Source organism: Ochotona curzoniae, unplaced genomic scaffold (assembly GCF_017591425.1).
Source record: "Ochotona curzoniae isolate NIBS_2020 unplaced genomic scaffold, NIBS_Ocur_1.0 contig_3819, whole genome shotgun sequence".
Lineage (NCBI taxonomy): Eukaryota > Metazoa > Chordata > Mammalia > Lagomorpha > Ochotonidae > Ochotona > Ochotona curzoniae.
The window spans coordinates 8,370,824-8,385,672 of NW_024466004.1; the positions used below are offsets into that span (position 1 = coordinate 8,370,824).

The 14,849-nt window shown below is 44.2% G+C and overlaps 1 protein-coding gene across 5 annotated transcripts in view; it reads right to left on the reverse strand.

Annotated features, from left to right (window-relative positions):
• The window catches only part of ZNF318 (zinc finger protein 318), a 46,728-nt gene that overhangs the window by 3,023 nt on the left and 28,856 nt on the right, over nt 1-14,849 (reverse strand). For 2 of the 5 annotated variants that reach the window (XM_040983424.1, XM_040983423.1), the window contains exons 7-10: nt 7,047-7,250; nt 6,486-6,585; nt 5,583-5,701; nt 1,048-5,300 (exon numbers count right to left, since the gene is read on the reverse strand). In XM_040983424.1, the coding sequence (XP_040839358.1) occupies nt 2,031-5,300; nt 5,583-5,701; nt 6,486-6,585; nt 7,047-7,250 (3,693 nt within the window). In that variant the 3' untranslated portion in view covers nt 1,048-2,030. Of the gene's footprint in view, nt 1-1,047; nt 5,301-5,582; nt 5,702-6,485; nt 6,586-6,726; nt 7,251-14,849 lie in introns of those variants that run through there. The other 3 variants (XM_040983425.1, XM_040983427.1, XM_040983426.1) reach the window with 3 other exon arrangements.

The following is a 14,849-nucleotide window of genomic DNA, read 5'->3' on the forward strand; positions in this document are numbered from 1 at the left end:
TCCTCTATTGGGTACCTTTGGGTCAGTCTATGGTTTCCAAGCCAGAAAAGGACACTGCATAAATAAAACTCTCAAGCTCAGGAAGCTTGAAAATTTATAAAATTCCAAGTTTTTAGAACTGCTTCAACTAAGTTTAGTTAAAACTCATTTTAGATGAAGTTATAATTATAATAGTTATGAATCAAGGGAATCTCCTCTGGGGGAAATATGCTAAGTTTCTACTTTAAGTCTAAAAATCAGGCCTATGAAAAATTACTTAGAATATTGGATTACTTAAAAAATAATAATATTGGATTTCTGATTTGGTGCTAAGGTAAGAATAATTAACTTTGTTTAAGGAAACAATCCAAAAACAAGCCAGCAGATACAAAACAGCCCTCTGAAAGTAATTTGTTCAAAATCAAAGCAAGGTAAATGGTTGCAGCATAGTTGGGGATCTTAGTTATTCCATATCTGTGCATTCTCCACATGAGGAGCTACGACCTGGGTGACTTCAGCGTTGTCCTTAACCAAAATTCTAGAAATAGATCGCCAAACAACCTAAGGATTCTGCAGCTTTGTACACAGGAAATAGGAGGCAAAGAAAAAATTAATAATTCTGCATTATCTGTTTAGAGTGGGTGAGAGAACAGCAATCTGAAGCCTCTGCTGAGCCAAGTGACAAACTGCTAACGGCAAGGTCATGGGAGCTGGGACAGATCCGACAAACTAAAGACTGAGCTCCTGTTAGCAAGAAACACACTGAGAGGAGCAGAGTTCCCAGAAAAGCCCACGGAGAGGCAACACAAGCTTTCACAGCAGGAAGATGCCTACCACCCTCATTTTCTCCAGGCAGTACTGGGCACAGACTATGTAGCTTTCTAGCACTAAAGAAGCAGCTCTGACAAGTGGATGAAGAATGAATAAGGACACACAACATGACAATACGATTTCACTGTTGTAGTTTCTTGGTAGTTAAAAATGTGAATACTTTCAGAACAAAAATCCAGAAACATGAGATTAAAGTATTTATTCCAAATAATTAACACATTAAAAATAAAGTTAAACTTTTCCAAGTCAACTCATAAATTCTTTAATCTTTTTAACAAAATGTACAACCCAAAACGTCACACTATGGTAGAAACTACCTGGGAAAAGGAGAGGTAGAAGGAGGGATACACATGGGTTTGTAGAACAAATAATGAGTACAATTCCACAACAATTTTCAGATAGTCTATCGCTTTGGAACAGAAATAGCTGCTAAATAATTTAATACAGAGTGTCACCAGACCACAATACAATGGACAAAGGCCATTTCAAAAATAAAAGTGACCAAAAAAGCAGATCTGCTCCTGGCATTGGGCTGTGAATAAGCCTTACCGATTGCTGTCTTCCAAAGTGAGCCTGCCAGATTCTCTTCCCTGTTTACTGAGGTCATTTCCCAACGGGTTTGTGAGTTAGCAGGAGCATCTCAGGTAACAGAGTAGGAGAGTGCAGGAGTTGACATGACAATGAAGGAAGTAAACAGTAAACAAACCATGTTAAGGCAGGCTTATCCAAATGGAAGCCTTAGAGATGAATAATTCTTTCTTCATCAGAAGCTTTCCATTTTGGCAAACTTTCTGGTGTTTGTCCCAGAGATCCATAAGCTGCCCAGAAAATTGGGTAAGAATACAACACAGCAATTGGAAAAGTCATCTCTCTTTCTCCCTCCTCCCCCACATTCCAGAAATGGCAGCATCATAGCCAAAATACAATCAAAGCACACTATGGTGAGACAGATAGACATCAGATTTTAATGACAAAGTAGGAGAAATAAATTGACCAAAAAAGCAAACAAAAATAATTATTTTTACAAATATGTATAGAAGTTATGATTAATTTGTCTTGGATTTTAAGAGGGCAAGGAGGTACATTTTTTTTTAGCTTCCATGAACATCTACTTAAGATGTTGACTTCATTTCTTGGTGTAGGTTTTAGATGAGATTGCCAACAAATCCTGGGTCATCTGAGAATCTGATTTATATACAAGTAGCTCTGGGTGTATATTCTTAGTCACAAGTACTGGATTTTGTATAGTCCTGAATGACATCAACTGAACCTTGTTGTTCAGGCATTTCCAGAGGGATCTCATTGGCTCCAATGATCTGCTCCCTTGGAGGTGACCTTGAAGCTGGAATTGTTCCCAAATTCAAAGAGTTGTCACCGTTTTCATCTATTTGAGAAACTGATGCCTCTGCGATGGACGTATTCAGAATTTCAGGCTGCAGTGGTCCCATATCCAGAGAGCTACAATTAGGAAGGTCACCTGATTCAGACAGGGGAGAACATACTTTGTCTTTTTGAATTCCTGATGTCCGTGTGACAAAGTCAACAAGGTCTGGAAGGCAAGGAGATGGCCCAAGGCCTGCAGGATTAACTGCTTCTGCTTCTAATCTGAGTGACTCCTGTTTTTCTAATTGGGAAGTTTCTTCTACTTCTTCAGGCATCATTCCACCTGCTAATAGGTCAAGGGCCTGGTGGGTTCCCTCTAGACTTCCGAAGCCTCGGTCAACATTTTCCACAGGAAATCCAGTTTTCATAATGTTAGAAGTAATCCTCCCACTTTTAGGATTAGATGAATTTTGTACACCCTTTGTCTCAAAATTAAGCACCAGGGATTTGGGAGACTCTCGTGGAAACCCAGAAAAAGATGGAATCGGTTTAAAGTCGGTGGAAGTAGAGGATTTACAACCTACAGATGATACAGAATTTTCTTCACACATTTTCTGAGATGAGGCATTTGGGGATCTACAAGCTGGATCTATCTCACTATCACAAAAATCAGCACATATATCCCCCAGGCTTCCCAGGGCGGCAATCTCCTCTACCTTTAAGTCCGCACCTCTGAAATCATCTAAGGCTTTGTTTTCTATTGTCACCGTTAATTCTGGACGGACATCTCGCAGCTCCACAGCTTCCATTTCTGGTTTTTCAGGACCTACCCAGCTCTCTGTTCTCTTTTTGCTCTCATTCCAAACAGCCAGGTCATAGGTCATTTTACCACGAAAGCCTTTTGACCTTTTTTTTCTCTTGAGTTTGAGGTTTCTGTACTTAGAGGTTCTGGAAGCTGATTCTGGAGTTGAATTTTCTAGCCACTCCTTGTTACCAGCTGAAAATCCTTGCTCCTGTGCACTACCTGTTAAACATATATCTGATCTGGCTGAGGATGGAAGTAGTATTTCTGGAGCAGAAATTTTCACAGTTAGATCTTGTGGGCTTTGGGTTGAAGATCTAGCTTCTGATGGAAAAGAGTCTATTTTTTTCTTTGTGGATGAGAGAGCCTGTGCACCTAATTCAATCACTGCTTTACCTGGAGTTTCACTCCCTGTCATGAATTTCTTGGACGGCTCTGCTTCTCCTTTCCATGTGTATGGCTTTCCATAGATCACATTAGAATCTTCCAAGCTGTGGGAGTCAAGATCGTGATCTCCTCTCACTTCAGTTGCTACTCTTCCTTTTAGTTCATTATTTGTCCCCAACTTACTTTCTCCACATTCTTCAGCATGACAGTCCTGGCTTTCCTTATTCTGGTTACCAGATTCTATGAGGTGAATTTCTACAAACTTCTGAGGGTCCTTGGTATGACACTGTGTATCTGACTGTTGAGCAGCTGTTTCTACACCAGGTGGCCCTGGATCTCCTTGGTCAAGCTCAAGTTTTACCTCTGGAGATACATCCTTTTTAGTATCAATCTGGAAGGAGCTACAAGTCCACTTTGCTGAAGTGTCTGGCTTTGGGGTAATAGTTTCACAAGGTCTGCTTTGGCACAACCTTGTCAAAGGTTGCAAAAAGCCATAGCTACTGCCTCTGGTTTTTGGGTCTCCAGGCTCTACAGGTGACCATTTCCCTAGGGACACCAGAGTTTTTGCAATGGGCTTTTCAGTGCTGCTGACTACAGGAGCAATGGCTGAACCCTTATGTTGAGGTAACTCTTCTTGGGATGTAGAAGTGGAAGAAGTGTCTGAACTTTCAGTTCTAGAAAAGCTGCTATTTTCCCCATTGGTCAATGGACCACCACTCAGCTTAGGCTCAGGTGCCCCCTTCCCACCACTACTGTAGAATATGCCATATAAGTCTTTGGCATTGGCTGTGGCTAAGCATGAATTTCGCTTTTCCAATTTTTTGGCTTGTTCACTAAACACACTTGAAAGGGGTGGTGGAGGACGCACTAACACAGAGAATAGGGTCTGATCCCAGTCACTCTCACTCACCCCAGGAGCTGTCTCATCAGAAGGAATGGCAGCTGGCTGTGCTGAGGCCATGATGGCTACAGGCAACACTGGGTTCAAAATGTTAGGGCCCAGGAAGCCAGGACTGACAGTCTGAGATACAACTAGGTTCGATTTTACTGAAGCCAAGACAGTATTTGCTTGAGTCGGAGCAGCTGGATGAGGTACAACTGGCGGGGGTGGTGGCGGGGGTGGTGGTGGTGGTGGTGGTGGTGGAGGAGGAGGTGGTAGCATTTGCTCAGGTACATGGCATGATTCATTCTTTTCAGCCACCATTTTTCCTTCTGGTGATCCTTTTAGAATCACCTCTTCCCCTCCAAATGCTTTGGAGATGATATCTGGTGGCAACACGAGATCAGCTGAAGATTCTTTAACAACTGGCAGGGGCTTGACAGTAGTTCCAGAGGACTTGATGGAGAGAAATGTGTTAAGAGGTGCAGGTTTGCTCACTGTGATTGAACTGGACTTGCGAAGTACTGTGGATGGGATAGGCAGGTTTGGTCGGATCTTAGTTTGTGCTGAAGTTGTCACCACAGGCATCCAAGGACTGCTATGTGCAACAACAGTTTTCCCAGAGAGTTTGATTTTGATGGGCTTTGCCTTTCCAGTTTCAGCTTTACCATCTTCTTTGTCTTTATTACTTTCCACTATCTCTTCTCTAGGGACATTTGGGAGTACCACTGAAATTTTTTCTTCCTCTTTTTCTGTCTTCTTCCAACTAAATTTCCCAAATGAAGATGATGTTGGTGACTCTTTCTTTATCTCTTCTTTTAGCTGGAGTTTCATGCTAGTGTTCTTCTTCTTCTCAGTTTTTTCAGGAGAGCTGCCATCCTCAGAGAGTTGGTCCTCCAATTCTTCAGAATCCTTGTCATCCTTTGTTTCTTTCACAACTTTTGCCTTTTTCTCTTTCTTCTCTTCCTTTGATTTCTCACTAAGTTTACGCTTTAGTTCATTCTGTCGTCGTCTTTCTGTCTCTAGAACTACAGCCAAGCCAGCTTGGCGGTCCAGATTCCGTCGTTCCTCATACAATGGGTTTTCATCCACATATTTCTGGGAAGAGAAAAGATAAAGGCTTAACAATTGGTCAAAACACAACAGAGAAAATTTGGTTCTACTACTACTACTTAGAATTCACTCAGAAGAAATTCCTAGAGTAATTTTACTCAAAGGTATAGACTAACAGCTCATCATCTCTCATTAGGGTTAAGAACTTCCTAATGGTTACATGGTACTGGAAGTGTCAGTGACCATCCCTGGTTCTGAAGTTGCCTGACAAATCTGTAACTAATACTGCAGAAAGAGGGAAACCCACAATCTACTACAAAGACCAACCTTGTATTTCTCATTGTGTTGGTGACCTTTTACATGTTGTTCTCCAGAAATTGGATCCCCCAAAAATTCCTCACAGAGCTGGCAGTAAAATCCAGTGATGGGAATCAAAAACTCAGAGCCTGAAAGAAACAGAAGTAAGTTAAGGAAAGTTTCACATACGATGAGAGCAACAAAAGGAAATTCTACCACCCCAGTGGACTAAAATGGTAAGAGTGCAGAGGACCTACCACTCTGGAATCAGAAACAGCATTTAGATGAATCCTAATGGCATCACCTTCCTAACCTAAAACTTGAATTCTAGATCTCTATTCCTCCTGTCTCTTGGAAATATAACCACTTAATTCACGAGTGCACCTTTGCCATGGCCATTCTTTGTTGCTGACTTTGACCAAACACTAATTAGCACTAAGCATCTTAGTACCTATTATCACATATATATATAAAGATCTTTGAAGCTAGTATTAATTAATTAAGATCCATAGGATATAGTAGTAACGTTTACTAGAAATTAACACACAAGACTTTATAAAGAAACTTTCTACTTCTCAACATATTAATAACAATGACAAGATACTGTATAGTTTGTACTTGTAAAGGCAGTGAGGTTATTTCATCTCTCACTATTCCTTTCAACTTAGATTTCAAATAAGACTATGACAGATAAGCCAATGATAAATATTTAAAATCTGTTAGATTTTTCCCTAGATGGGTAGAGACCATTCTTTTACAGACATCATCTCTCTAGGACCTAACTCACCATTTTCATACGAAAGTCATTCTTACACCTTCATGAGTAAGAATGACTGTGTTTCATATTAAGCTGTTCCCTAGTACCCTATTCAGGAATACCTCTTCCCCAGCTGAATATAAGAGAAATGCTAAGGAGGCAGAGAGATAACATACCTTTTGCAGGGACAGTTATCTTGTCAATGCGCTTTACAGTATCTTGCTTGGCCTCACTCTGGGTCTTTGAAGCCCAAGGTCTGTTGTAGGGATCCAGTGTCTATTTGCAAGAGGCAGAGGTGCTCATACAACAGCACTGATAACTCAATGTCCCACTTCTTTCTTTCACCCAAACATATAACACAGGACCAGAATCTCCCAGCCACCCACCCCTAGCCACCCCCCTCTGCCAACAGTTTAAATGGAAATCACCTGTGGAAAAGGTAAACACACGTTAGAGCAAGTATCAGAAATGGGTAAAATGAAAGAAAAAAATCAGGTACTCAAAGGAATCAAAGAGGCTGAAGCCTCACTTATACTTGCCATGGTATTTAGTTATAGGCAGGTTCCCTAGACTCAACCCTGGGGATGGGGTCTCCTTTGTTGGTATTTCCTGGTTCTTCAGATTGGGTCTCCTGCCCATGAGAATATTTCATTTTCCAGTTTTGCAGTGCAGATGTGGACATAGAAGCTCATGGGGAAGGAGGTGAGAGTGGAAGCAACCAAAGGCAGGACACCTACCTGTGCATGCTTCTTATTGTGCATATGGGTGAAGAAGTCAAACATAGTCCCACAAATGGTGTTGCAGTCTTTGCACCAGTGATTGCCAGCATCATAATACTCATAAGTAGCAGTGGGCTGATCTGACTGCATAGCAGCCAACTGGAGGCTTTCAGCAGAGTTGGGACTTCTCGTATCAGACTGATCATTGTTTACCATTGATTCCTAGAAAGGGAAAGAAAATTGATACTTACAAGGAATTCAAGGTACATTATCCATGTCCTCTCTCAAAAACTCAATAAGAATATGGCTACTTGACTATAGTTTTGGTGGCTAAGGCTGTACAAACTGGGGAGGAACCCCAAGATAAATCAGCCTCAAGGCTCAAGCAAAATTTATCCTAAGGCATTATCATATTACAAGGAGTAAATTCTAATAGCAATATATCTACTTGCATATACTAAAATAGCTCAAGAACACACAAAATTATGGAAATACTGGCTCCATTTTTTAACTGAATACACTTTGGTAGTTGAATAATGTTACCTATCCAACTAAGTATACTACTTAAGTTTTAAAATAATAACAACTGGTCCAGCACGATAGCTTAGCAGCTAGAGTCCTCGCCTTACATGTACCAGGATCCCATATGAGCACTAGTTCTAATCCTGAAAGCCCTGCTTCCCATCCAGCTCCCTGCTTGTGGCCTGGGAAAGCAGTTGAGGACGGCCCAAAGCCTTGAGACCCTGCACATGCGTGGGAGACCCGGAAGAGGATCCAGGCTCCTGGCTTTAGATGGGCGCAGCTTCAGCAGTTGCAGCCACTTGGGGAATGAATTCCTGGACAAAGATCTTCCTCTCTATTTCTCCTCCTATCTGTATATCTGTCTTTCCAATAAAAATAAAATAAATCTTAAAAAAAAAAAAAAAAACAATAACATCCAGGGAGAGAAGAAACACCAAGACAGAAAAGGTGACCGACAGGTTAAGCAAAGAAAATGTAGAAAATAGGTGGCCTACCGGTATAGTGGTATAATGGGTTAAACTGCCACCTGCAATGCCTGTATCCCATATCTGTGTGCCAGCTTAAGTGTTAAATTATTTGCTTCCGGGTCTGGTGCAGTGGCCTAGCAGCTAAAGTCCTTGTCTGGAATGCATCGGGATCCCATATGGTTGCTGGTTCTAATCCTGGCAGCTCCACTTCCCATCAAGCTCCCTCCTTGTGGCCTGGGAAAACATCAAGGACGGCCCAAAGCTTTGGGATCCTGCACCCGTGTGGGAGACCTGGAGGGGGTTCCTGGCTCCTGGTTTTGGATTGGAGCGGCATTGGCTGCTGCAGTCACTTGGGGAGTGAATCAGCGATGGAAGATCTTCCTCACTGTCTCTCCTCCTCTCTGTATATCTGCCTTTCCAATAGAATAAATAAATCTTTTAAAAAATAATAAAATAAAAATAAATTATTTGCTTCCAATCCAGCTCTTTGATAATGCCCCTGGGAAGGTAACAGAAGATTCCACCAAGTTTGTGGGTCCTTGATACCTATTGTGGGATACCTGGACTGAGTTTCAGCTTCCTGGTTTAAGCCCGGCATGATAGACATTTGTGGAGTAAACCAGTAGAAAGAAAACCTCTTTCTCTCTCAGCCTTCCCCTCTCTGTCACTGTGCTGTCAAAAAATACAACAAATCCTTTTTAAAAATGCAGAAAATAGGGCCCAGCAGCATGGCCTAGCGGCTAAAGTCCTCACCTTGAACATGCCGGGATCCCATATGGGCACCGGTTCTAATCCCAGCAGCTCCACTTCCCATCCAGTTCCCTGCTTGTGGCCTGGGAAAGCAGTTGAGGACAACCCAAAGCTTTAGGACCCTGCATCCACGTGGGAGACCTGGAAGAAGCCTCTGACTCCTGGCTCCGGATTGGCACAGCACCGGCTGTTGTGCTCTTGGGGAGTGAATCATCAGATGGAAGATCTTCCTCTCTGCCTCTCCTCCTCTCTGTATATCTGACTTTGTAAAAAATAATAATAATAATAATAAATTTTGAAAAAAATGCAGAAAATATGCCTGGTATGATTGGTCAATGGCTAAATCCTACCTTGCAAGTGTCGGAATCCCATATGTGCACCGCTTCCCACCCAGCTTCCTGTTGTGGCCAGGAAAGCAATAGAGGATGGCTCAAAGCCTTGGCAATCAAACCCATCTGAGGGATCCAGAAGTTCCTAGCTCCTAGCTTCACATTGGCTCAGCTCCAGCCATTGCGATCACTTGGGAAGTGATTCAGTAGATGGAAGATTTTTCTCTCTGCCTCTCCTGCATTCTATAAATCTGATCTGCCTTTTCAATAAAAAGAAAAAAAATCTTTTTTTTAAATGCTAAAAATAGGGGCTGGCATGATAGCTCAACAGGTTAATCCTTCCCTTGCAAGTCTCAGCATCCAATATAGGCACTGATTCATGTCCTGGCTGCTCCACTTCCTGTCCAGCTCTCTGCTTATAGCCTGGGAAAGCTGTGGAAAACACTGCACTCATGTGGGAAACCTTGAAGAAGCTCCTGGCTTTGGATCAGCAGTTGTTGCCATTTGGGGAGTGAACCAACAGATGAAAGATCTTTGTCTCCTTCTCTCTGTACATCTACCTTTCCACTAAAAATAGATAAATATTTAAAAGAATGCAGAAGGGCCCAGTGCGGTGGCGCAGTGGTTAAGGTCCTCGCCTCGCACGCCCGGGATCCCATATGGGCGCTGGTTCTATCCCGTTGGCCCCACTTCCCATCCAGCTCCCTGCCTGTGGCCCGGGAAAGCAGTCGAGGACAGCCCAAGGCTTTGGGATCCTGTACCCATGTGGGAGACCCAGAAGAGTCTCCAGGCTTTGGATCGGCATAGCATCGGCCATTGCGCTCACTTGGGGAGTGAATCATCACACGGAAGATCTTCCTCTCTGTCTCTCCTCTCTGTATATCCGCCTTTCCAATAAAAATAAAATAAATCTTTAAAAAAAAAAAAAAAGAATGCAGAAAACTAGAGGCAGTGAACTCAATTACCATATTCACCCTGAAATGGAAAACTGAAGAGCAGGGCTAGTGTTGGGCATAGACAAAGTGGACCGCTATCTATGAAGAACTACTGAAGAAATCTGGGCAAAATATTTGCTGAAATGTCATCAGTATAGAATTTACATGTGAATTAGCTTTCTTTTAAAACATTTCAATTTTGCAACAAGAAAATAATTTTAAAATAAATTAATCTATCGTTAGGCGAAAAACAAGATACTTAGAAAATACGGGCTAATGTTGGACAGTAAGATAAAAAAAAAACAGAATTCTTAAACACAGAGATGGTAAATATGAATGCAGCTGTACAGCAGATGAATAATCTGTGCACCTGGAATACTGGATGATGAGACGAAAAAGGGTAAAATGAAGCAATTAGGGATTCAAAGATGCTTATTCCCTATCAGAATCCTATGAAAGAGTTATTAAAGAGCTCACACTCTGGGGCTCTTGTTGTGGCACAGTAGGTAAATTCAATAACTACAGTGCCAACATCCCATTTGGGCACTAGTTTGAGTCCTAGCTGCTCCACATCCCTGCTGATATACCTGGGAAAGCAGTGGAAGGTGGTCCAAGTGCTTGTTGTCCTATACCCACACAGGAGACCCAGAAAAGGCTCCTCACTCCAGGCTTCAGCCTGGCCCAGCTCCAGTCACTGAGGCTGGAAAGTTAACTGGTTGATGGAAGACCTGTCTCTCTCTCTAACTCTGCCTCTCAAATCAATAAATGACACACATACATAAGCTCACACACCACAGGTATGAAATAAGGCTGAAGAGTTAGATTAGGAAGAAGTACAATGATCACTAGCTGTTATGTGGAGAAAGAACTAATAATGTAGCAGGGGACAGACATTTTGTCTGGTGGTTAAGCCTGTGGTTAGGGGTTGCTGAAGCCTGTGCAGTGGGCGGTACATGGGGCACATGACAGATCGTTGAGGCCTGCAGAGAACGTCTAGTAACACGGAGGGCGGAACAAATTGGAAACTCTTCCAGCCAAGCTTTGACAGCAAGTATCTGGTGAGTGGAGACTCTAGGATGGACTATGTCAGACAGTGGACCTTGGAAGGAGTTCCCCAACCTTGGAACAACAAAATCAACACATCAGAACTATCAAAGCCATGTAAGCAGTGCCCTCAGAACATGTCCCACATCAGGAACTATAGGATGACATCAATTGGCTGTCCCATCTCTAGGCACTGATGTAGTTAGGCTGTTGGGAACAACCCTCTCCCCTTCCTCCAGATATAGGAGGAAAGAAGAAATTGAAAATAATTGTCTCATCCACTTTTCCCCATTCCTTGATCTCCCCCATCCTAATCAAAGGCTCACATGGGTGTCTATTCTTTTCAACTATGTAAACATCATCAAAAATAAAAAGAAAAAAAAAAGACTCAGGTTAAGGACCGTTGTTGTTGAAGGACTATAATATTGTTACAATATGGGGGGAAACAGTGGGAGGGAGAAGCTAGAAGGGGAAATCTCTGAACCTAAGGAACTGTATTATGAAATATTTTTTTAGAAAGAATAAAAAGACTGGTTAGGAAACCTGTCTCCCATATTGAAGTCCCAGGGTTCAAGTTCTGGCTCCACTCTTTTTTCTTTTTTAAGATTTATTTATTTATTGGAAAGTCAGATATACAGAGAGGAGGAGAGACAGAGAGGAAGATCTTCCGTCCGATGGTTTACTCCCCAAGTGAGTGCAACGGCCGGTGCTATGCCAATCCGAAGCCTGGAGCCAGGAACTTCTTCCAGGTCTTCCACGTGGGTGCAGGGTCCCAAGGCTTTGGGCCATCCTCAACTGCTTTCCCAGGCCACAAGCAGGGAACTGGATGGGAAGTGGAGCTGCCGGGATTAGAACCGGTGCTCATATGGGATCCTGGCACGTTCAAAGCAAGGACTTTAGCCACTAGGCCACGCTGTCAGGCCCTGGCTCCACTCCTGATTCTAGCTTTCTGTGGCTCTGAACCCTATGGGGGCAGTAGGTAATAACTCAGGTCTTTACTACTGGAAGATCTACATACAGTTCCTAGCTTAGGGCTTTGAACAGACTTAGCTCTAGCCAATGTGGGAAGTTATGGATTGAACTAGAAGTTGGGAGAAGCGCTGGCTATTTCTCTCAAACATATTTTTTTAAAAAAAGTTTTTTTTAAGAATATAGTAGGAACTTCAAGGCTTCACATGACTTAGACTTTATTGCAATGGATGCACTAGTGTGGCAAGTTGGTTAAGTCATCACCTGAGTTGCCAATATTCCAAATGAACACTGGTTTTAATTCAGCTGTTACACTTGCAACCTAGCTCCCTGTCAATACACTTGGGATAGCAGCAGATGACCCAGGAGCTTGGGCCCATGCCACCCACATGGGAAACGTAGCAGGAATTCCAAATTTCTGGGATTGACCTGATTCAGCCACATCTGCTGCAGTCATTTGGGAAGTGACTCAATGGATATATCTCTCTTTCTGTCTCTCCCTCTCTGTCACTCCACCTTCCAAATAAATAAATTAAGTCTTAAAATGAAACTGAGATTTACTTTGGAGGGAATGCTGATAAGGAGACCATAACTGATTAGGCGTGTAGCAATTACGGAAACATTCAGGTTGTTGGTCTGAACATTGTTGATCACTAGTGCGATTCATTGATAATGGTTGAACATTAGAGAAAGAAAAAGTGGTGGGAAGGCTGACCACAATCAATAGTTTAATGCTGAATTCAGAGCCGAGCAAAGCTGCAGCACCTACTGGCTTGGAACTCTGATGGGTGGAGCTTTGGATCAGCACACCACCCACTGGGCTTCTGAAGGCTGGGCTGAAGAACCTCATGTACTCCTGGGCAGAAGGATTATGGATTGAATAGGGAAAGGAGCAAGGGGATATGCAGCAGGGAGGACCACAGTGGGAGCAGACTGCAAGTGAGGAAGGACTCCTGAGGGACTCCCAACAAGGCTATGGTACTTACAGGTAAGTGAGAGGACTGAGACCTGGTGTTTCTGAGGGGAGAGACCAGAAGACCTTACAGGTCAGACCGATGCCACAGCCCACTTGAGCAACCTAAGCTGGGCTTGTTGGCATGGAACATTGCTGACCACCACATGCCAGCCCACAACAAAGTGAGGGCTGGGGGCCTGTCTGGCAAGGCCAGATTCTAGTACCTAACAGTGAGTGTCTTAAAGGGGACAAGGCCATGACACTAACCAGCATGCAAGAGAACCAGGTCCAGGGGTAGATTCTGTTGGGGACATGTGGGCCTAACCCTGTAGAATTACAAGTCCCGCTGGTTAGCTTAAGAGTTGGGGTCGTCATGGGCCAAGCTAGGCATGACCATGGAAACCATGAACACTCATGGGTACTGAGGCTGGGAACAATTTGGCAAGTCCAGGCTGCAGCACCATGCATGGGAATCCTCAAACAGGGTGTGGTGCTGGCTGGGCTGAAACACCCACTAACCCATATAAAGGCCAGGATGGAGGTGGCAGGCTATGCCAGGTATGGGTCTAGCATCTGCTAGCATGCATGACATCTGGGTCTGGCCATGGACCTCTTGGGAATTTGGGAAACTTTCCTGTAGGCCACAGCTACCGCTGATGAGCATGTGGTCCAGGGGTTCTGCAGGCTGGGCAAGGCAACTCCATCCACTGGCAAACATGTGGGTTGGTTTTGGAAGAGGGTGAACCGGGAAGAGCCGAGCAAACCTTAGCCCACTAGTGAGTACAGACCAGGCTGGAGTGCAGGTCATACCAGAATAGGCTATCACACATATTGATATACAAGAGCAAGGGATAGGAGCCGACTTAGCAGGGCCAGATTCCAGCACCCACCAACAAGAGGGGTAACTGGAGGCCAGCTGGGTCAAGCCAGGCTACAGCATCCAAAGACAAAGGTCAAAACAGATGAGGAGCTATGCCAAGCCGGGTCAGAGCAACCACTGGCAAGCGTGAGATCTGTGGCTGGGAACAGGCCTGGTTGGGGAGCAACGAGGACCTGGCTCCATTATGACTTTGATTGGTGAGCACGAGGGCCAGAGTGGGGCTGTGGTCTGGTCTGGACATGGCTGCAGTGTCCCCCAGCACAGGTGCAGAGTGGGTCTGGGGCATGCCAGACTGGGCTAGACTCCAGCACCCTCTCGTGTTTGTGAGAACCAGGGTGGGTGTAAGATGGGCTGGGCTAGGTTTCTGCCCCTGCCAAGCCATGTGGGAGCCGTGGCTGAGTGTGGACCAGGCTTGGCTTGGCTGTAACACCCAAGAATAAGAACTGAAGTGGGGGCCCAGCGCGGTGGCGCAGTGGTTAAAGTCCTCGCCTTCCATGCCCGGGATCCTATATGGGCGCCGGTTCTGATCCCGGCGGCCCTGCTTCCCATCTAGCTCCCTGCCTGTGGCCTGGGAGAGCAGTCGAGGATGGCGCAAGACTTTGGGACCCTGCACCCGCGCAGGAGACCCCCTAAGAGGCTCCTGGCTTCGGACTGGCATAGCATTGGCCATTGCGCTCACTAGGGGAGTGAATCATCGGACGGAAGATCTTCCTCTCTGTCTCTCCTCTCTGTATATCCGCCTTTCCAATAAAAATAAAAATAAATCTTTTAAAAAAAAAAAGAACTGAAGTGGGTGAAGGCCAGTTAGGAATAGCCACCATTCCTGCTAGGATGGGAGGTAGACTAAGTAGGGTTGGCCCATGGACCCACTGGTGTGTGTGAGATCTGGCACTGAGAGAGGTTTGGATGGAGGGGCTTGGAGAACTCCTCTGTTGGGAAACAGTCCCTGCAGGTGAGCACAAGAGCCAAG